Source organism: Neltuma alba, unplaced genomic scaffold (genome assembly GCF_004799145.2).
Source record: "Neltuma alba isolate B1F8T4 unplaced genomic scaffold, ASM479914v2 tig00011416_pilon, whole genome shotgun sequence".
Classification (NCBI taxonomy): Eukaryota; Viridiplantae; Streptophyta; class Magnoliopsida; order Fabales; family Fabaceae; genus Neltuma; species Neltuma alba.
The window spans coordinates 88,066-112,147 of NW_021636100.1; the positions used below are offsets into that span (position 1 = coordinate 88,066).

Consider the following 24,082-nt stretch of genomic DNA (forward strand, 5'->3'; position numbering starts at 1 on the left):
GATTACTTTAAAAAAAATAGTTAAATATGAGATATAAAATGAATTGTGATCTTATATTTAAGATCAAATTAAAAATCAAATTAGATTTTATATTAAGATATAATCAAAATTAAATGATCCATCATACATATACGGGGAAAAAATCTCCTTGGTTCAAGTTGGCAAACGACCAGGCAACCATGTGTCGTTTGCGAAGCCTAAACGTTACAGTTTCCGACTTGAAGCGACAACACATTGGCACCGTTCCCCACACTTGGCTCGCCCACCAAAACAAAACCGTCATTCCCACGCCCACGCACACACAAAGAGGCTCCCATTGACGTTCTCGTGTTTTCCATTTCACTCTCTGTATCGCTCAGAATCTGAGAGAACAGTTAGTCTCAGAAATTTTCTTACCAAAAGCGCAATAATAATGACTAAGCGTTGCTCAATCTTGCAATCCAAACTCCAGGAACTTGAATCCAAACTCCACGAAGCCTTGCTTCTTCATGATCACGACGATCAACATCAATACCTCGCTGAAGACATCAAGCAGAAATTCGTGTTCATTAAGAGTCTCTTATCGGCTGAGATTTCTTCTTCTCCTCCAGCATCGACGACGCCTCATCATCTGCAGCACGTGGCTCGGAGGATCCATCAATTGGAGGACGCCTTCCTGAAATGGCACAGTTCCAGAGGTTTCTCCGGCGGCGAAGAATTCGAAGTGGCTTCGTCTTGTTCTTGCACCGAATCGTGCTTCAACGACGATGGAGGAGAGGCCGGCGGTGAATTGAACGTCGCTGAATTTGCAGAACCAGAGGAGTTTCCTGAGGGCTGTAAGGCTATGGTGGAATGGAAAGGTGAAGCGACTGGAATTAGACTTGCTTTATTCCTATCCTCAGATTCTACATGCATGAGTAACAATTTTCTATTTTCACTTGCGTTGATAGCATTCAATTTGTCGTGGAAATGTGCTTTTGGTTTTAAAAATTATTCCTGAGAGTTATTTCATTTTAGTTCCAGTCTACGTTACAAAGAGATAAGAAAATTAATTACAGAGATAAGAGATCTTATGTATGCCACTATATTCTAACTCATTTATGCTGTGGAAAGATCTTTCGTTGAAGCAAAAAAGAAGCAACGGATTTGAACCGTTTGGATTTAAACATTCCTCTGTTTATGCGTAATACGCACACATTGTAACATGGCACCACACAAAATGGCAAGTTCTTTATCTTTGAAAGACTAAGTTGTTAAACCTTCTGTCTCTTCTAAATTTTGTTCGGCCATGAGGTTCTTTTTGGGGATCATTTGATCAGTGAAAAATGTTTAAAATTTGATGTCATTTTCTTTTTCACTTCTTAATATATATTTCATGATTCTGAATAAGTTTAAATTTGAAGTTTTATTTATTTCCAAACAAATTTGATAACTTAATTACCTCTTCTTAATTGGTTGGACGTGCCTTATAATAGAGACTGGTGTGTTATATGGATGAATAAATTCAAGGATGGCATGCATGCATGCTTTTTTTTGGGGGCAAAATTATCATTTGAAGCAAGTTATGTACTATCTGGTAAAATTTCATTCAATATGCAGAAACAGAGGAATGTCCAGAAGGTTTTGATGATGAGAAGGAGAAGGCAATGGCGAAATGGGAAGGTGACGAGGAGAAAGAGACACAGAAATTGGGATCTCTGGTTGACTATGAAGATGCAAGAGATCACTTTCTTGAAGTTGAAGGCCTTGATCATGGAGGATTGGTGATTAAAAAAGAATTAGGGAATAATGATGTAATATTAGAAAGTATTGAAATGACAAGAGAGAATAGCAAGACAGGTAGCGAATTAGGGCATGTTTGTGGTGCAATGGCCTGTGGGGTTGTGCTTGGGATGGTCTTTTCTGGGTTCATGATGCTCAGAATTTTAGGCTGCTTTCAGATTGTAGATCAATCATATTTTCCAATTCCAACTTAGGAATGTAGCTCAGTGGTTAATATTAAAATGTATATAATTATATTTCTATTTTTATAGTTGAGACACTTTTATGTCAGATAGGACAAGTAAATTTTCACATGAATACTGTTATTTTATTATTAGTAGTAGTTAAAATGCATGTGCACCTGTAAATTTTCTATCTATATGATTAAATGAGTTTAATGGCACGTGATCATCAACTTTTTTATGAACTTTTTGTGAAAAACCTGGGAAGGATATTTTAGTCATCTAACATAAAGCATAATTTCACTTTTGTTCTTAAATATTTTATTAAAATTTCTGAACTTTTTAAAAACCTTTAAAATAGATAAAGAATTTGATTTGAATTTAACTGTTCAAATTTGCATAACCTTAATGACTGACCTTGGTGAACGGGCCCAATTTAATTCTAGACAGAAAATTATGTTAGATTCGATTGGAATTCTCTCTTTCTTTTGTCAAATAATAGTAGGGAGAATTTCAGTTAAGCTGATTGCTGAGGCTTGATTTCTGTTCTAAAATTACACTTCATACGAAAGGACAAAAGTAAACAGAGTGTTTAGGTTAATGTTTGACAGTATAATATAAGTTCATCTTACCTAACATTGAAATAACTTAGGAGCAATAGTTTACATTAAGGCTGCATATGGGTAGGGCTAGTTAGGATAGGACCCTTGCTCGATGCCCAACCCGAAAAATAAACGAGTTGGAAAATGTAGCCCATTACCCGGCTCTGCTTATGAAAAGGCCTAGTAAGTTCTGGCTAGGCAGGGCAGGCTTCCATGCCCAGCAAATTAATATACTATATTAATTAATTAGTTATTTATATTCTTCTAAATAGTATAATATAACTTTATATTAAAATGGCAACTTGGCCTTAACTTAGTTATTACTAATTAATATAGTATGAAACTGCATTTTATAGTAGCTAAGAGGAGTGAACTATGACAAATAAAAATGTTGTTAGTATATTTTATTAAACTTAATTGCTTTTCTAGTTTCTAAAATTTCTTAACCAAATGTAAATATTTTTTTCCATAACTCTCAAATACTCATAAGAGGATGGATCAATTATACAAATTGCCAATGGTCATAATGTTTGCATTAAAAAAGAGAATGGTTTATGCCCGATGGGATGCCAATTAGCAGAAGATCAAATGCACCTTATTCGGGATTGTTCAAACGCTAGTGATTGATGGAAATCTGTTGTGTCCTCTATGTACTAGGATACTTTTTTCTCCCTTTCGGATGCAGAGTGGGTTAAATGGAATCTCAATCATAAGGCTAGTCGCTCCTACACTAGGAAAGTACCATGGAAGATTCTTTTTGGGTATATATGCTGGGACATTTGGATATCACGCTGTAACAGAGTGTTCAACGAACAGGAGACAGCAGTGAGAAGGGATGCAAGGGACAGCTTCTTCAAGGCGGCCTTAGATCAAGACCTTTCCAACACCTCCTATGTCTATAGGGCTACTACTGAACGACGGGAAGAGGCCTGTCGTGCTGGGGAGATATACACCAGATTAGAAGTTGATGGTTCCGTGCTAAGGGAAGGTAAATGCGGATGCGGAGGAGTTATTCAAGATCATCAGGACCAGTGGATCAGCGGTTTTAGTGTGAAATTGACGAATGTTCCTGTTACATCCAGTAACATGACAACTAGGAATAAGGATATTCCTAAATATTTAAGGGTCAAAAGCGATAAGGAGAAATAGAAGAATTTTGTTGGAAAATAATTATTATAATTTTTCAAGCCAATTATGAAAGTTTGACTAATTAAGGAAAATTGGTCAAGAATAATTATGGAAAATATTTCCAAGCCTCAAAAAATTAAGAGAAAATAAGGAAAATATTCCTTGAGAATTATATGGGATTATAAAATTGGTTTTATAACCAATTTGCCCTTAGAGAAATTATAAAGGAATTTAAGGGCGATTTAAGCTAGTTTAAGGTCTTTTATTTGGAAAATTCCAAATAAATATTTGGAAGGAGAATAAAATCTCAAGAAAATTCTTATGATATCCCAAGGAAATATAAGAGATTATGGAATTAAAAGAAGGCCCTCAAGTATCCAGGATTTTTCCTAATTCTTTGGAAGAGTGGAAAAAAATCACTAAAGAGAAGGAAACTAGTTTTCCTTTTTATTTAATTATTGAGAAATTAAATTTGAGACAAAGAGGGCAATTTGGAAAGATAAAAATAAGGAGAATAATTTATGGATCTGAGAGAAAATAATTACAGAGGCCAGAGCACTGTAATTATAGAAAAGAAGTTAAACCCGGAGTAAAAGTGCACCGATAAAGTGCTAATCAGAGTCTTGCACTTTACTTGGCCTACAAGTTGCCACTTGTCAAGCCTTTAATGGGTGGTAATTAGAGCTTTCTAAGTGTCAAGCCACCATTGGAGAGGATCTTGACTTTTGAAATTAATTTCAATTGTCATTAAGTTAATTAAGAGGGAAAATTAAGAAGGAATAGGCACTTGACACTTGGCTCTTCATTAATGATGGTTGGTGGGATATTTTGTGCATTGAATGAGCTCATTTCCTCCCCTAAATCTGATCCATATTTCGTGCAAGGAGGGTTAGAGAGGAAAAAGGAAGAGCTTCAAAGGAAAACCAAGGAGAAGGCATCAACTTTAAGCATACAAGTGAGATCCAAGGTAAGTTTTCGGTTCTAAGATGTTCTCCACCTTGTTTGCTTGAGTTGTATGGTTAAAAATCATAGCTTTTCCTTCTCTTTTGATGCTGGACGAAATGTATATATAGTAGAGGAGGAAGTTTTATGGTTCAATCTTACTAAGACACAACAACACAAGTTAGATCCTAGTGTTTGCAAGTGACTATAGGTTGTTTAAAGCATTTTTCTTGGTTGTGTTACTTGAGACCCATTTCGTCCAAGACAAGATCTGAACCCTAGGATATGTTTTTCAAAGTTTTAAGGCTTCCATTGTGTTCAAAATGAAAAATAGTGTAGGGTAAACCTAAAGAACAAGTGTTGGAAGCCATAGAAGCAAAGTTGCAATTTTTGAGTTTTAAACCCTAAGGGTTTGGTCAAGCTGAAACTGAAAGAAGGAGATTTATTTTTTTAAATCCAAGTAGATATTTGGAATCTACATGAAAAACTATGTAGGAAAAGGTCAAGAGGGAATTTTTAGGGTTTATGGAAAATAACTCTAAAAGCTCAAGAACAAAGATGGAAGCTTTAAGGGATTAGAGGTTACTTGATTTATGTTGTTAATTTTTCATGAGGAATGGTTGATGATTCTTGCTGCCATTTTTGTGGATTTCCATGTTAGAGTTTGGCATTTGTGGAAGCAAGAAAGAAGAACAAGAAAATCAAAGAGCATTGGATTAAGGTAGTAAGATTTAATTAGCCTTAATGTTGAATGTTGCATTGATTGCTGTGCAATTTCATGTGCTATTATGTGGTTGAACTAAATGATGATGATGATGATGATTGTGTAGCTATACTTCTTGCTTTATGTGCCTTGGCTATTGCATGTTAGAGTGCTACATGTATGAGGTAAAGTAGTTCCCTATTAATAGCAAAAGGTTGGAATGCTTGTAATTGATGCATGTTAATGTTTTGGTTGATTGATCTTGCTACTGGGATTTTCAAAAATCTCATCCCCCCAATTATAATGTAACATTTTAGGGCCTGTAACTCTCAAGAGCAAGCTGCAGATTGGAGGCTAAATTATGGTGAAACACCATACAAATTCGTGGACATTTGGTCATGTATAATTATCTATGGTTGGTGCTGTAATCCTTAAGCAAGACGTTAGTTTAGAGCCGTGTTTTATTTAGTTACCGAGCGAATCTCTGCACGAAATTTGGCATGGTTATATTTGACGTCCTGAGCTTCAAATTGATAGGCAGAACGTTAAAAATGGCCAAGTATATGATTTTTAATGATTTTTCAAAGTTAAGGTTTAAAATCTGGAATGAAGATTTTTGACAAATAGACAGTGTTACCTTTCACAAAAACCTGACGCTTTTTCATAAGGAATTGTATCATGAGAGTATTTTTCCTTGAAAGAGGACTTAAAGAGCTTTAAATAGAATTTTGAACCACCCCAATTGGATTTTTGTGGAATAAGTTATGAATTTTTGAAGTTGGGCCAGAAAACTGGATTTTTACCCGATGAACAGTAAAAAAATCCGAAAATCAGCGTTTTTCAAGAGTTTTTGAGCCCAAGACCATCCAATGTGGTTTAAAATGGTTTTAAATTAAACCCTAAGTGGATCCAATAGTAAGGTGTGACAGTTCCCCCAGCAATTGCAGAGCTTATGGGCCTACATGGATTAAACCTATGCTAGGCTAAAGGTTTCAAAAGTATTTGTTTGTTTTTGGACTGTATTGAGGTAATTAATCTGGCGACTAGGGGATGCGATGATAATTACCCTTTCAAGGACTTGGTAACTAATGTAAGAGTAGCTATACACAGGGATTGGCATGTTATTTTTTGTCATACAGATAGGGAGAGGATTCCCTTAGCTGATTTTTTAGCAAAGACATCTCATAGGATGAGTAGTAATTTTTGTGTCTTTGATCACCCTCCCCCTCTATGTTTGGAGGTGGAAAGTGATGATAGACAGTAGGCTTAGCTAGTTGGACTGGTTTTCTTGTGTTTTTATTTGTATCTCAATTATCATTAAAAAAAAAAAGAGAATGGTTATACAAATCGCAGTAAATGATAACACGTATAACTCTCAAAATCATTTGAAAATAAATAAGTATAATGAACATTGAATATTGATGCAACGGTGTGTTTGATTTAGGAGATAAATATGCGGCAAATAAAATATATATAAATAGAACTATATATATTTTTACAGGCAGGGCCAAATGGACAGGGCAGCATACCATGCCTGATGCCCAGCCTTGTCCGACAATTTACCCTAGCCAAACATGCCCAATATTTCTTTCGGGCCATTTTTTTTAGGGCGGGATGGGTTTTTTTTTATGGGCTTGGACGAGTATAGTGGGCAACTGGCTCCATGAACACCCCTAATTTACACGCACTACCCTGGATTTAGGTTAACATTTGAGATTATAACGTAAGTTCACCTTACCTAACATGACATAACTTAGGAGAAACAGTTCACACGCCCTATCCTTGGTTTGGGTTAATATCTGAGAGTATAATATATGTTCATCTTATCTAACATTGACATAACTTAGGAGGAATAGCTCACACGCCTTACCTTTGGTTTGAGTTGAGCCTGAACTCTTGCCTAAAATTTTTTAGGACAAAAAAAGACCCAAGTAAAATTATGTTTTGATAATAAATAATTAAAATGCCCTTTTTTGATATAAATATTTGGGTAAATGACAGTAAAATATCATGTGAATTTCAAAAAGACAAATAAGGCACCTGAATAACTAAAATAACAAATAGGGCACTGGGTATCAATCTTGAATTCAGATTTTTGGCCAGAAGACAGAATTGCCCCGATGAGCAAGGTAAAAGGAAGTGAAACTGATGAGAAAATAAACATAGTAACTGGTTGAGTAGCACGTGAAGAAGGAAAGAGGAATGCTGGAGCAACACATTAAAGCTGAAAAGAGGTAAGTTTAAGTTGCTAGTCTTTGGAAATGGTATAATCTTACTCCTTCACATCACCATTTTGTTAGGATTGCTGATTTAGTAGATTTTGGTTGTGGGCAAGAGGGTTTATAGCAAGAGAGAGTGAACATGTCGCATTACGTGATGGTGGGTTTGGGTAGTTCTTTTTTTTCGGCTGCTTTATGGCGTAATGGTGGGGACGGGTGTGTTGGAGATGAGGTTTTATACTTTATATTGAGTATTTGGAATGACGTAGCGGAAATCAAAAAAGGTGGCAAGCAATTACATAGGCGTGAAGTTTGCGTTCAGGTGGTGAACATTGTTAAAATCAATAATGGAGTTGTGAAACCCTATAATAAAGTTGCGAATAGAAGAAAAGTTTCTCTCTATGCGTGTGTTTTGGGTGTCACGTACATTGATGGAAACTAATTCGCGGAGAAGTTAATTTTTTTTTATTTAATGTTGTTTGTTGTAGGTTAGCAAGTGGTGATGTCTTGTAATATTGTATCAACATCTTCAAAAAGACTTGCTTGTTATTTTCACGTAGATGGAAAGTTTGTAGAAAATGGCAATGGTGAAGTTAAATACTATGGTGGGACTGTCAGAGTAAGAGTAATAAATGAGGGGGAAAAACTTGAAGATTTGAGGGCAATGATAGGAGAATGGTTCAGCATAGATTGTAGTGGCTGTGATATTAAATACACTTTGAGTTTTGATGACAGGGTATTAGTAGATCTTATAGATGATGGTGAAGTTGATAATCTATTTGAATATAATGACCGTAATGCACATATTTATATAGCACATAAAGGTAATGACAATGTGGAGGAAGGAATGGGTTATCCAGAAACGTAAGTGAGAAATTTTTTTGGTGGTTGTGAAAGTTGATAATTGTTATAATATTGTAGTAAATATCTTAACAACAGTGGTAATTATAAATGCAGGATCTCGAGAATGGTGGGACTGTCAGAATAGAGTGATGAGCCTACATTAGAGGGAAATGCTTTGGAAAGTACAAGTTATAGAGGTAGTGAAAGACCTAATGTAAGCCTGCCATACGGAGTAGTGAGTGCACCAACACCTTTACCGGAGATGAATTCTTTGAAATGAAAGAAATTGTTGTTAGGATGGAACCAGACTTTTGCAAATGCAGAAGATTTCAAGAAGAAAGTACATAAGTTTAGTATTGCAAACAAGTTTGAGTATAAGTATGTGAAAAATTATAGGGAAAAATGGTATGTGAAATGTAATGTTGAAGGTTGTCCATGGAGGATAAGTGCAAGAGTGGGTAGAAAGAGTACTCTCTTTTTACGTGTGGCAACATTCATAAATGAGCATGTTCATAATGCTCAAGACAATCTTCGTGTGGAACATGGTGGTTTAGCTAGCTTGACATCATCAATCATCATTGATAAGGTAAATGATCACATAGACAGGCGTCCAAATGATATAAGGAAGAGTTTGGAAAGAGATTATAGTGTGAAGTTGACATATAAACAAGCATATAGGGCGAAGCAAAAAGTGTTAGAGGACATACATGGCAGGCCTGACTAGTCTTATATGCTTATTCCATGGATATGTGAACAGTTAAAGGAAACAGATAACAAAACTATAGCCAAATGGGTGGGTAATACAATAACACATTTGAGCGTGCATTCATAGCATATGGGTGTTGTATAGAAGGCTTTATAGCTGGTGCTAAACATGTACTGTACATTGATGGATGTCATTTAAGTGGACTGTATAAGGGAACGTTACTGTTAGCCTCTGCTTATGATGCTGACAATAAATTGTTACCTTTTGCGATTGCTATTGTAAAGGGAGAGACACTTGAGGATTGAACATGGTTTTTATACATGATTAAGGAGATAGTTGGGTCGATGGAATTGACAATTGTGTCAGATTGACACAATGCAATAATAGGTGCTGTGCAAGCAATATTTGGTGGTGAGAGGCACGCATACTATTACAGACATATTAAGGAAAACTTTAGTGCACAAATGATTAAATTAAATAAAGGAAAGAGGAAGACTAGTAGGAAAGCAAGGGAGGAGGGACTGCAATACCTCGATGCCATTGCATATGCAAGGCTTGACACCGAGTTTGATGGTGCAATGGATAACATGAGAAAGTTCAATCCACAACTATTTGAGTGGCTTCTTAATCATGCTGATGTTGAAAGGTAGGCCTTAAGTAAATTCCCATTTAAACGATGGGATAACATCACAACAAACCTTGCTGAGTCATTCAATGCTTGGATGTTGAAAGAGAGACGATATAATGTTGCCCAACTTATACATGAGCATCGTGAGAAGGTGGCAAAGAAGATGTATGCAGCAAGCATAACAATGAGTAATTGGAAAAATGGTGTAGGCCCAAACATAGATGCAAAATTGGGGGACAATGTTGCTAGATCAGCATGCATGTTGAGTGTACCTTATGGAGGAGGTAGGGTGTGTCTCCATACAAAGGAGCTATACATGTTGATCTTGGTTTAGGTGAATGCACCTGTGCAACTTGGCAAATGTCAAGCATTCCATGTCCCCATGCCTGTGCAGCTATTAAGGCTGTGAATTGCAATGTGTATGATTTTGTTGACGAATGCTATAAGATTATATCATAGCAAAAGATTTATGGGAGGACTGTGATTCCAATGGTGACAATAGACATGCCAAATCCTAACAACTACTGGGTGGAAAATATAGCAAGTCAAGTGTTCTTGGCATTGCCTTTGACTAGTCAACCACCAGGAAGGCTTAAAATAAAAAGACAAGAGTCACAGTTCCAAAATAGGAAGATCTACTATTGTAGCACATGCCAACAAGTTGGGCACACAAGAAGAACGTGCAAGAATCCAAACCCAAGTTGAAGTTAGATGTCAATAGATATGGTGATTTTTTGGTGTAAATGGAATGACTTTTGAACCCGTCTTAACTTTTTTGGTATATAGGTTAGTAGACAGAGTATCTATGATTTTAATGAATGGGATATTGACAAACTCAATTATTTTTATATATTTTGATATCTTTTATATGGGTTTTGTCAACTTAATTAGTCCATTTTGACCTTAATTGATTATTAATTGATTTAATATGTTTTATTTTGAATTATTATTTTTTAGGGGCAAAATTGTCATATTTTGGTTTAATTGTGACTCATTGTTTTTTTAGGACAATTAATGCTACCTTATCTTTGAATTTTATTTGCAGGTTTTTGGAAGATTTAAAAATAAAAATGAAAATTTTAAAAAATATAGATATAATAAAAAAATAATTAAAAAAAAGGGGAGCAAAACGTTGCGTTTTGCTCCCCCAACCTAATATTCATCTTCTTCATCCGGTAGCTGAAGAGGGGGACAGGCGGAGGCGCAGCTGGAGGAAAAAAAAACAAGGGAGGCACGGCGGAAGCGGAACGCGAGGAGGGCGACGCTGAATGAGCTGGGACGGCGCAAGTCCAAGGAGCATTCCTCATTCTTCTCCGTTGAACCTTCCTGGTGGCAGGGATTTCGCGACAGCAGGGGGCGAACCAGTAGCACAAAGGAACAGAGGACAGTGGCGTGAACTGAGATGCACACGAGCAGACAGCAAATCAGAGGGAGAAAACGAACAGCTCGACGGTGTTCTCTTCATTCACCATTCATCTTCTCTACGTCTTCTCACTAGTGGCAGAGAGAAGATAGCGAGAGAGAACAGAACAGAGTCTTGACGGAGGTAGAAGGAAAAAAAACAGAGAGACAAAAACAGGGAGTTGACGGCAGACGCGAGAGAGAGGCGAGGGAGCTGAGTGAGGTCCAGAGCTCGACGACGCAAGAAACAGAGTGACGGCATTATTCATCTTCATTCTTGAACTAGAGGACGCACACACAAGGACCTGGGACTCACATGAACAGAGTGAGGAGACGACGCGAGCAATGAAGCAAACGGTGGAGGCAGATACGAGCAGGAGCTTGAACGGCAAAATGATACCTCCAGATTTCATCTTCCATTGGCTCCTTCACTGTTGTTCTGCTATGGTTGTGATTATTGAAGCATACTGTGGAGCTTGAGTAATGCAGGGACTTGGCTAAATCCTTCCAATTCTCTAGAGCAATGGTTATGGCTTGAACTTAGAGCTTCAAAGAGGAGTTTCAACTCTTCTAATCTTTACTTCATTCATTCTAATTGTGATTTCTAAGTCTTAGAATGAATTTTATAATGTTTAAATGGGCTGTGATGGTTTATATTTGTATTGAGATTGGTTGTAGTTGTTAGAATCTTTGATTAGCATTTAACATTATGCTGTGATTAGCTTTTCTTTACATTGTACTGGGTTAGACTATGTTTTGGAATTATTGTGAATATTCAGTGGTAATTCAAGGTGGCTTGGTTATTGGACTAAAAATGTTAATTGTTTTTCCTTGATTCTTTTTGGCTAATTGTGCTGAAATAGTTTAATTGTGAGTAATTAATATGCAAGGTGGCTTGGTGTTGATTATTCTAATTAAACCGAGTCAAGGGGTGGCCCTTAGAGTCTTTTGAATTTAGCTAACTCCCAAATTAATTGAAGTAATGATAGCCTAAATCATTATGCTAAAGGATTGCTTTTTCATTTGTTGTCACTTGTTAATTCTCTTTGTTTATCTCATTCATATCCATTTTATAAACTAAAAATCCAAAAATTATTTACTCATTTTGCATCCTTTTAAATTTTGCCAATTAGTTAGTTAAAAAGAAAATCAATCCCTTTTCAAGTCAATTCTTTATTTTTTGATACTTAGTTGCTTAGGATTTCAAATAAAGGCTCCTCAAAGTGAAATGACCCGAGTTTTGCACTATATTGCATTGCTTGGATTTATTTTGATTGGAAACCCCAAAGTGAATGACAAAGGCTCTCATCAGATATGTTTTGTACATTAAATGACAAGAAAACATTAAGTGCTAGTTTAATCTTAATGTTAACTTGTCATTTGAATATATGTAATGTATCTGCTGTCATATGGCTGCTGGTTTTTGGTAAATACTGTTGCGTGAATGGTACATTCCATTACACATGTAGTTAGTATGAAAGTTACTGGTTTAATGTTTACTGTGATGTACTTGAGGTGCAGTCATTTCAATATATGTAATGTATTTGCTGTCATATGGCTACTGGTTTTTGGTAAATATTGTTGCGTGAATGGTGCATTCCATTGTACATGTAGTTAGTATGAAAGTTAATGGTCCAATGTTTATCATGATGTACTTGAGATGCAGTCATTTCAATATATGTAATGTATTTGCTGTCATATGACTGCTGGTTTTTGGTAAATACTGTTGCGTGAATTATACATTCCATTGCACATGTAGTTAGTATGAAAGTTAATGGTTTAACGTTTACTATGATGTACTTGAGGTGTGGTCATTTGAATATATGTGATGTATCTGCTGTCATATGACTGCTGGTTTTAGGTAAATACTGTTGCGTGAATGGTACATTCCATTGCACATATAGTTAGTATGAAAGTTAATGGTTCAATATTTACCGTGATGTACTTGAGGTGCGGTCATTTCAATATATGTAATGTATCTACTGTCATATGGCTGTTGGTTTTTGGTAAAATTCAGCGTCGAATTGTATTGTTCATGGCAGAAAATCTACCCAGCCCGCTAAAAGGTTGCAAAACCCAGTATACAAGTAGTAAATCGCACTGTGAAAGTTGTATATCCCACTATGTGTTTTGCAAAATTCATCGCCGAGTTGTATCGTTTTAAAACCAAAGTTGCCTAGCCCAATAAACATAAGGCTGCAAAACCCACTATACAAGTAGTAAATCGCACTGTGGAAGTTGTAAATCCCACTATGTGTTTTGTGAAATTCAGCGTGGAATTGTATGGTTTCTAAAAGAAATATTGCCTAGAGAAAAACAGAAGGCTACAAAACCTATTACAGAAGTTGTAACACTCACTGTGAAAGTTGTAAATCCTACTATGTGTTTTGCAAAATTCAGTACTGAGTTGTATCGTTTTAAAAACAAAGGTTTCTAGCCCAATAAACGTAAGGCTGCAAAACCCACTATACAAGTAGTAAATCGCACTGTGAAAGTTGTAAATCTTACTATGTGTTTTGTGAAATTTAGCATAGAATTGTATGGTTTTTGAAAGAAAAGTTGCCCAGAGAAAAACAGAAGGTTGCAAAACCCATTACAGAAGTTGTAACACTCACTGTGAAAGTTGTAAATCCCACTATGTGTTTTGCAAAATTCAGTGCCGAGTTGTATTGTTTTAAAACCAAAGTTGCCCAGCCCAATAAACATAAGGCCGCAAAACCTACTATACAAGTAGTAAATCGCACTATGAAAGTTGTAAATCCCACTATGTGTTTTGTGAAATTCAGAGTGGAATTGTATGGTTTCTGAAAGAAAAGTTGCCCACAAAAAAATAGAAGGTTGCAAAACCCATTACAGAAGTTGTAACACTCACTGTGAAAGTTGTAAATCCCACTATGTGTTTTGCAAAATTCAGTGCCAAGTTGTATCGTTTTAAAACCAAAGTTGTCCAGCCCAATAAATATAAGGCTGCAAATCCCACTATACAAGTAATAAATCGCACAGTGAAAGTTGTAAATCCCACTTTGTGTTTTGTCAAACTTAGCGTGGTATTTGTGTTTTTGTAGAGAAAAGTTGCCCTGCCTCTCAAAACAGGTTGTCAAACCCCTTGAAGAAGTGGTCAAATTTACTTCGAGAGTTGTAAATCTCGTTACATGTGTAATAACATTATGGAAAAATGGTTTAACATTACTTGAAATCAGGCACCTTTACATTTCCTGAAAATAGTTTGCAAATCCCCTTACATACATAACTTTAACTAAAACATCATTAAACTTAGATAGCACAATTTAGTGCCGTTATGCACGCTGCTTTTTTCTCAGTGTGGGTTCTATGGATGACAGCAATTTCAATGCTTCTTCACGCCTTGAATTGAGCTCATGATTAACAAGCCGGCACATTAGGTTTTGTCGGAAATCAGCAACATGTTCTTCACTGTAGTTAAGCATCACACCGGGCTCCCATTTGCTCAACCATATTAAAACATAAATACAACAGTCTCGCTTACACATGGCAACAATGTCCATGAGTGAAACACAAAGTAGCATTCATACATTATTACATCAACAAGTAGTACCACTCACAGATTGTTTTGTTGAGGAACAGGGGCCCAAATAATGTCACTCATCTGCTTCTTTCCAACGGTATTGGGCTTTACTATCTCAATCATGTCATAAAATCGATCCCTCTGCACAATACATACTTGCATTTGTAAATAAATTGGTAAACAAACAGCATCTTACACAAGAACAGTAACAATATTCTTACACATCTGGTGACCACAGTAATCATATCATCATCAACTGCACCTTTCTTCTTACTCTTCTTAGCAGTAAAACTTGGCTTTATTGAGTGCAGCACATAGAAATTCATTGTCTTAGGCTCAAGCATAAGACAAAACCAGTGAACACCAACAAGTGTAGGTCCAAATATCAAGTCACAGTCTCCTATGTTATAACCAACATATTCAGGCAAAAACTGCTTTTCTCGTTTTTCTAGCATCCCACCGAGATGGGTTCGCAACCAGTATTGCCTGCAGCATTGAATGATTAGTCATGTAGCAGTAATAGTTTTGTAAACATCTTAGCAACCTTACCATAAAGTCATCATCAAATATGTGTCGCTTTACTTCTCATTCGCTCTTCATATCAGCCAGTAAAGTCTTGCACACAACTGACATGAGCTATTTGCAAGTAAATTTTAGTTTTTTCTATAGGTATACGTGAGCATCAAATATAAAAGTTATAGTACTCAGCTCAAGATCACAATACTAACTTACCTGGTTACCTATTCTCTCAATTCCTCCAAGTGTCCTTAGCTGATCTCGAGTGATATCCTCATCAAATATTTTAACTAAAGGCCTAAAAATGTGTTCCCAGTATCATTATGTGTGTAGTTAATCAGTAAATAACCCATAAGTAATATCATTCACAGTCATGCGAATAGTAACTTACCAGTCACCCTCCTGACTTGAACACATGCGGGATATCATGTTAAAAAACTTGTCCTTTTCCTCCATATTCCTATTTTTCCTCTTAACAGGCATTGTCAAAATCCATGGAGAATTTATGGCCGACTTCACCTTCTTTTGTGATCTCTTGGGCTGTGCATTCTTGTCCATAGGGGAAACATCAGGGGAATCCATATTTCCTACTTGTATTCCTTCTTCCTCAACATCAATCATGTCAGTCTCGTTCGAGTCATCTCCATGATGAGGTACGTGACCTGAGTCCTGTCCATCATCATCACCTCCCTCATTTTCATCATCACCTCCCTCGTTATCATCATTACCATCATCAACTTCATCTTCTCCCTTATATTCATCTCCAACTTCACTAAGGCCCTCATCTCCCACAGTACGAGTTTCCTCCATTGTTATCTGCACCTTATGTAGCTCGTCCTCTATTGCACTAACAAGTCTCTTGTAGCTTAAATCAATTACAGCCATCAACTTTTGATGTAAGCTCTACAACTCCTGCATCACATTATTAAAAAAAGTCAAACACTTTATCTTGTTAATACACATTGAAATTACCAAGCAAAGCACACACCGAGTATAAGTCAGCGACACTTCTCCTTGTTCTCTCCTCATTCTCAACCCTAACTTTAGAGCCCTTCTCCTTATACAATAAGCCTCTATTGCTCTGCCTTTCTTTCTTTGTCATCTCCTTTATGCTCTCATCAGTCCAGAATTGAATAGCATTTATTGACCCATCTCTAACAATTTAGATAATAGGAAGTGCTTAGCAAGATATAATTGCAACATCAAATTATTAACTTTATCATCACTCTATTTAAACATACAACAAAAAAACAATGGTAATAAATACATACCAAAAAAAGGTAGATGCATCATCCGACATTGCAACTCCCTTCATCATTGTCTTCCCCTACGTTTCTATACACTTCAACATAATCTTTCATCTCTTTTCATAAGTTGTTCACAATGTATGTGACCCAATCAAATCAGTGAAATCCATTCATAGTACAACACATTACCCTTACTAGCTCGTCACTCACTGTTGTTTGTGAGGTAGGAGCTAGAAAACTCCCAAGTGTGTATAACATGAACAAGAACTCAGTTCTCTTCATTCTCCCCAGATTTAATGTCTTTGAGTATCTTGGTAAAAGAGACTTTACCATATTCATTCTTCAACCTCTTATATGTTTCATCATCATCATCCACATCCGTTCTTATCTTTTCCCCTGTGTGGGGTATATCCAACTACTCTGCAACATCTTCTGCATCAATTTCCTTGATTTTCCCCCTTATTGTAAATTGATAGTTAGGCGGATCATATGCTTGAAGCATGCGTACTATGAGGTCACGAGGGAGTCTCTCACATCCCATGTCAAGCAAACTTGAGAATCCCAAACTTCGTACCTTGGCTTTCAATCTTTCATTGTTATTTATAAATTCTACCAATGACTTGTATTGCCGAATTGAGCAACGGGTGCTAAAAGCAACTTTTTTCATTCACTTCTTCTTCGTCCCTTGCTTCTTTGGTTTGTTCACTTTATCATTATATTTCTTCCTCTCCTCCGGTGGCAGCTCCCTCCATGCCTTTGCTGCCTCCCGAATTTCTTCTCTCTTATTCCTAAACTCTTTGCTCGACTTAAATTCATGGAGAAACAACATGTACCCATTCTTCACTTGTCCACTTGCCTCTCCTTCTCCTTCTACTTGTAATACCATTTTCTCTGCTGCAATGACACCACTTGTTAGTAATTCATAATAATATATTTCTTTTATAATAATGTCGTCAATTCCAGTAACAAATATAGTCAATTACACTAATAAATATAGTAAATTTCATTAACATATCACCTACAAAACCATTGTCCAATCAAATGAATTTGCATCACTACAATGTTGTTATTCCCATAACAATCTAGTCACTTTCATTGACTAATTTAGTAAATTCTACTAATAAATGTAGTAAATTTCATTAACATATTACCTCATAACTATTGTCCAATCAATTACCAAATGTAGTAAATTCTACTAACAAATATAGTAAATTTCATTAATATATCACCTCAATATCATTGTCCAATCAATTGAATTTGCATCACAACATGTTGTCATTCCCATACCAAATCTAGTCTTTTTTGTTGGCGAATGTAGTCAATTACTCTAATTAATGTTGTAAATTTCATTAACATATCAGTTAACAAATGTAGTCATTGCCAACGCAAATTTAGTCGTTCTCGGACCAATAGTTGTTATTTCAATACGAAACCAATTAGTACTATTTACTACTTACCTTATCAAATTTACTACTCAGCTAATAGAATTACTGCTTTCTAAATTACTACAATAGGATAGCCTTTGCAAATTTTACCCACGCAAGGATAAACTTTTCAGCCTAAACCATTCAATGAAAATGAAAGTAACTTTATCATTGCCGTGCATGCAGACAAAATTTTACTAAATTCAACTTCCTTAAAATCTCACCTTCTCCACATAGAAAGCTATACTCTTTTTAGCAAAGTCAAATAACACCAACAAAACTATCCTTTCCATTTTGTTTTTTTCCTTCAAATCAAAATAAAACAATCACCACAACAAAAGCAATCCTCTGTTCCAATTAAAGGCCACCCAAAATGGATTAAACACTATCAATCACAATCATTTCCAAATGTGTACACAACCAAACACATGAGCAATAAGATGGAAACAACTTTTTTCGTCCTACAACAACTTTTATGGGAACAACAAAGATAGAACCACAAAGAGCATCACTGCATAATTATATTTTAACCTTCGGGGACCCATCGAAAATGCTCTATGAACAACAATATTCAAGTTCCCTACCTGTTTAGTTTCGAAAGCGATGGCGGCAATGTGATTTCGGAGAACCCTTTTTGGTTACTAGAGGAGCTTGGATTTGGTTTCACTGAGTGGGGGCACTTTCTGTTTTGCCGGGTTACTTTCGTCAGGTCGGCGGGTTACTTTCGTTAGGTCGGCGGGTTGCTTTTGCTGAGTGGAGGATGTAGTTCCAGTTCCTGTTTCACTAAGTGGGGGGGTTGCTTTCGCCGAGTGGGGGGGTGCTTTCGCCGAGTGGAAGCAGTTCCTGTTTCGTCGATTGGGGGTCTTGTTTTCACCGAGTAGAGCCAATTTCCGCCTTTCTCCATCTCCTCGGTTTTCAAACATAATAAGGGTAATTCAGTCTTTTGGCCAAAAATCTAAATTCCAAATTGGTACCCCTTGCCCTATTTGTCATTTTACTTATTCATGTACCTTATTTGTCTTTTTGAAATTCACATGGTATTTTACTATCATTTTCCCTAAGTATTTTTCATTTTGCTACTATTAGCTATTAAAATACATATACATTTGTAAATTCATTAATGAACATTTATAAGTTTTTGTAGTTATAATGTAAATTATGACTTATAAATCCTTATATGAGTAATTGTTATTTTGTTATTACTAATTGTTAGCACGGCTGAAAAAAAGAAGAAAGAGCATTTTGGTCATTTTCCATTAACACATAATTGTATTTTGTTATTTTAATACTGTACTTTTTTTTTTAAACACATAAGTATCTTCCTATTGGAGGCAATCCCATTTAAAACACTGTGAGGCGTTAAATATAGACACCTTTTTAGTGGGAATTTGAATTTTAGTTGTTCATCTTATGAGGGACTAGTTCTTCTACCAGACCAAACATCTCTTGGTAATATTGGACTTTAATTTCAAAATCTTTGGATTTTTTCTGGTCAAAAATGTGTTTTGGAGGTTATTTAAAACTTGAAAGCAGGCTTTATAATTCTCGCATAATAATGCCGTTTTCACTTAAAAGTTACTGGATCGGAAGCAGCCCAAGTATCGGCCCAGTCTTTCGGTGCCCGATTCATTTCAACCTAGGTTTTAATAAGACGTCCCCTCCATTAGGGTTGAGACTCTCATCTTTCTAATTCATACACCGAGGCGGGAGGCGAGCCGCACCCAGGCTCTTTCAGCTTTGGCATCTGAGAGAAGCACGCCACAACAATGGTTAGTACCCATACTTCTCAAACTTGTTTGCTTCAGCACAGCACAACATGTTTCTGGGATTATGTTTTTTTGCACTCTGCACTGGGTTCGTTTTTCCATTCCTTGTAATTTTTTTTTACTGACTACATTTTGAGTGTTTCTCGTGCTGAAGTATTTTTAATTGGGTTTGAAATCCTATTTGCTAGTGTATATTGGTGTTTATTTGAATGGAATTGGCTGTGGATTGGATAATGACGAAGCCTGTTTTAGTGTTCCGCTAATTATTGTGTTTTTTTGGCTCCCAGCAATAAGAGGGGTTTGTACGCCGTTTATGTTATCTGCACGCGATTTGTCTCATGGAATTTTATTATGATTAGAATATTTGTGCCTATTTTTTTAGGCTGATCATTTTGTTTCTGGAGCATATGTTTGTGTTTACGCTTTCTTCTCCTTACTTTATTGGCTGAATACAAACTATGAACATTCAATACAAAATTTTGATAAGATATTCGTTCGATATGTGACAATGAGGGTTGTGGATGATTGTTAATCTCAAACCGAGGTTACTAGCGTTTAGACCTGCATATAAGGATATTTTTCTTTGTTTTATGCGTAAAATTTATTTTTTGCCCCTCAAAAATTTAATTTTGAAACATGGGTTCAAGCTCTGTCATGGAAAGCCGCCTTGAGTCCATGCCCTTGATGTTGGTGATGTTTTTCATTGATACTCCTTTTTTGGGGCTATGCTCAATTTTTAAATTTAAATTTATGAATTCTAAGATTCATTGATATGTTTGCCTGTTCTATTCGTTATGATCAATTGCGTTGAGTCCATATAGTTGCTGACAGATGCGAAGAATGTCTTTCCCTGTGTTCCTCATGTTTTAATTTGTATTTGTATTGTCTATTTCAGGCCAGAGGTTTGAAGAAGCACTTGAAGAGGCTCAATGCCCCGAAGCATTGGATGCTTGACAAACTAGGCGGTGCCTTTGTATGTACATGATTAGCAGTTCTTTGTTTGATCAATCTTATTTGACTTGTTTTCATTTTTGACATGCTGTCAAATTCATTTATGTGCAGGCACCAAAGCCATCTTCTGGGCCCCACAAGTCAAGGGAGTGCTTGCCACTTATCCTTATCCTGCGTAACAGGTTGAAGTATGCTCTCACCTATAGAGAAGTTATTGCCATCTTGATGCAGCGCCATGTTGAGGTTGATGGCAAGGTTAGGACAGACAAGACATATCCAGCTGGTTTCATGGGTATGTGCCTTAAAACTTGATGGCTGCACAACATTTATTTATTTTGATGTTGAAATTATTTTTGCTTTGAGTGGGTGACAATATTGTCCTTTTTAACAATTCCTTCAGGTTGTTGTAGACATTTTTCTAGAAGCAAATTATGCTTTTACATTTCCATATGGAGCAAATTGTATTTGTCTCTGTAGCCTCTGTACTATTGTTACAACATGTTCTTATCACTGCTTCTGTGTGCTGCACTTATTTTAATGAATTGGCGGCTTTGAAAATGTAGCATTTTAACACCGTTTCATTTGTATCTTTAACTGTTACCAGATGTTGTCTCCATTCCGAAGACCAATGAAAACTTCCGTCTTCTTTATGATACAAAAGGACGTTTCCGACTGCAATCTATCAGGGATGAAGAAGCAAAGGTTTGTTTAGATTATTCCTACCTGGGTTTATGGAATTGTTTTGGATATTTATTTACAAGTCTAAATCAATGGGTATTGCTGGCAGGAAGTGTTTGCTTTTACCCTTAAATCTACTGTGGCGTCTCCTTACCCTTTAATTGTGAAACTTAAATTTCTTTCCCTCACTCATCTTTCCACTTCAGTTCCATGGATTTTTTCCCTTGGAAGCACTATGATAACGAGATTTTGCTGAATGCAGTTCAAGCTTTGCAAGGTTAGATCTGTGCAATTTGGACAGAAGGGCATCCCTTGTCTCAACACCTATGATGGGCGCACCATCCGTTATCCTGATCCATTAATCAGGGCAAATGACACCATCAAACTAGACTTGGAAACTAACAAGATCACTGACTTCATCAAGTTTGATGTGGGTAACGTGGTCATGGTGACTGGAGGAAGGAACAGAGGCCGTGTTGGCGTTATCAAGAACAGGGAGAAGCATAAGGGAAGTTTTGAGACCATCCACGTTCAGGATGCAACTGGTCATGAATTTGCCACTCGTATGGGAAATGTGTTCACGATTGGCAAAGGTACAAAACCATGGGTTTCTCTTCCCAAAGGCCGTGGTATCAAGTTATCTATTATTGAGGAGGCTAGAAAGAGGCTGGCTGCTCAACATGAGGCAACTGCATAAACTTGATTACATCATGTTGTTGGACAACGTAGCTATTAGATTGTCTTTAAGGACAGCTCTGATGCTGTGTTTAAGAATACTTTAATTTACAAGGCACCAAAACAATTTTGATTTTTGAATTAGCGTTTATGTGATCTTCTGAGTGACATGTTCTTTGTTTAAGCGCTCTCTCATATTGCGTTACAAGGCTTTGGCTGTTTGGATGGTTTTTGTGAACTTTTTATGTCATGACAGAAGTAGGGGTTTTTATCAGAATGGTTTGTTTATGGCTTTGCTGATTGTAGATTAACATGCGCCATTGTAGATTAACTTTCGTTGTGTATTAGATTAGAAGCGGGAGTGCTCTGGGAAAATATGTTAACATGGTAAATTACAGTGAGAGTGATATTTATTATTTTGAGCATAACCCCGGGATCCTTTGATTTTCATGATTACTTGCATTTTGTGTAGTAGCCTGAGAACAGCAGTTTAAACTTCTGGCTTTTGGATGTCAAAATCCTTTGACTGTTTAAAATGAAACCATATAATCTGTTAAGAAATGTTTATTGCAATTAGTACATTATTAACTCTGATTATGTGTATGATGATTTTTTTTTTTTTGGAGGCCAACTCGTGTGTATGTTTATACCTTCGCGAACTTAAGAAGAGGCGACTCGATTTCAGCAGTATTGGATCAATGGATTTGTAGAATTGCTTTGACCCAAGCCATTTTGCCATTACGGAGCATGATTGGAAATCCCACTTTCCCTTTTTTCTGTTTTTTTTTTAAGACCAGAAATCCTACTCTGTCATAAATTTTTCATCAATTATCTGATCACGGAGGTTTATTATAAAATTTTAACCTAATAATAATACCACCTGTTTGGGTATAAGAATAAACTGTTTTGACCAACAAGCTCTTGGTTAAAATAATAAGCGGTTTCATTATTAAAAAACGTACTTATTAGGAAGATTTTAATTTTAATATTCTTAACAATATAGAGTTTAGTCGTTTGTTTGAAGTGACTTAGAGATTCTGAATTTATACAAAAGAAAAAGAATAAACTTTTATGCAAAAAAGGCTTTTGATTTAAAAGATTTTAATTTAAAAGTTTCAAACTTTATTTCGTTTGATATAATTTTTTATTGTAGGGAAAATCATTTAAAAAAATTATAAAGAAACGAAGAGAAAGATAGAAGCGAGACGGCAGGGATTTCGTAAGATTTATGCGTGTAAACAAGTATTTTTAGTTTATAATGTTTTAATTTACTTAAAAGTATGTTTTCATTTTTTTAAATATTTTAAATTTAAATAAAGATAACGATCATTATTTTTCTTATCGGATATTCTCGTAATGCAAATCTACGTGTTGGATTCTTATCAGATTCAGGCACCAAAAAAAAAATTCCTTATTGGATTGAAATTTTTGAGTTAAAAAATTTTCAAGATAGATAATTCATGCATATACATATGGGTTGAATTGTGACTTTTGAGTAAAAGTGAGAAGACTATTTTGAGTTTTCATATTCAAATTAAAATTGAGGTTTACGTTTTGCGGAGAAGGCTTCTATCTTAAAAAAGATTCGATTCTAAAAGACTAGTTTATTAAGAGAGAGAGCCCTTAAACTTATAAGTCCTATGATGCTAGTGAGATTTTCTAATAGAAGACTCATAAGAGTGCAATTTTGAAGATTCAAACAATTTCATGTTTTTATTTGATGTTCAAGATGAGTGGACTCCTCGGTATCATGACTTGAAATTCTATTCTACAAAAGAGGGAATATGGAAAGGGATTGAAATGGGTTTCTTCTTCACTGGGTACAGACCACTGAGATTTGACATGCACGTTTTCATAAAAAAGAGCCTCGCTTCAGATTGTTTTCCCTTTTATCAGCAAGAAGAGCCCTTATTTCAGCATATATAATGGCTTACAACATTGAAGATGGAAGCTCAAGAATGCTTAAGAGTCCCAAAAGAAGCTACATGGGTATAGACAAATGGGGGAAATTAACAAGTTCAAATGAGTCAATTTGCTTGGTGAGATTAAGGAAAAAAAAATGTTTTTAATTTCTGGGTTTTTAACTGATTATGAAGCTTACACATGAAGAAACACTTTAAAAGTAAGGGTGAAAGCAATGGGTATGAAGGGAGAAGATTTTATCTTCATTCTTTCTCTCTCCACGTT

General features: G+C 36.0%; 2 protein-coding genes across 2 annotated transcripts; both read left to right on the forward strand.

Moving 5' to 3' along the window:
• Window positions 1–412: 412 nt before the first annotated feature.
• LOC114713085 (uncharacterized) lies at window positions 413–1,955 on the forward strand. The gene is made up of 2 exons (XM_028897672.1): window positions 413–839; window positions 1,579–1,955. The coding sequence occupies exons 1-2, from the start codon at window positions 413–415 to the stop codon at window positions 1,953–1,955; spliced, it is 804 nt and encodes a 267-aa protein (XP_028753505.1).
• A 5,562-nt stretch (window positions 1,956–7,517) lies between these two features.
• On the forward strand, window positions 7,518–22,183 carry LOC114713092 (40S ribosomal protein S4-3). The gene is made up of 6 exons (XM_028897678.1): window positions 7,518–7,531; window positions 19,580–19,594; window positions 20,487–20,564; window positions 20,654–20,834; window positions 21,147–21,244; window positions 21,483–22,183. Exons 2-6 carry the CDS (start codon window positions 19,592–19,594, stop codon window positions 21,915–21,917), a joined length of 795 nt encoding a protein of 264 aa, XP_028753511.1. The 5' UTR covers window positions 7,518–7,531; window positions 19,580–19,591; the 3' UTR covers window positions 21,918–22,183.
• Window positions 22,184–24,082: the final 1,899 nt, after the last annotated feature.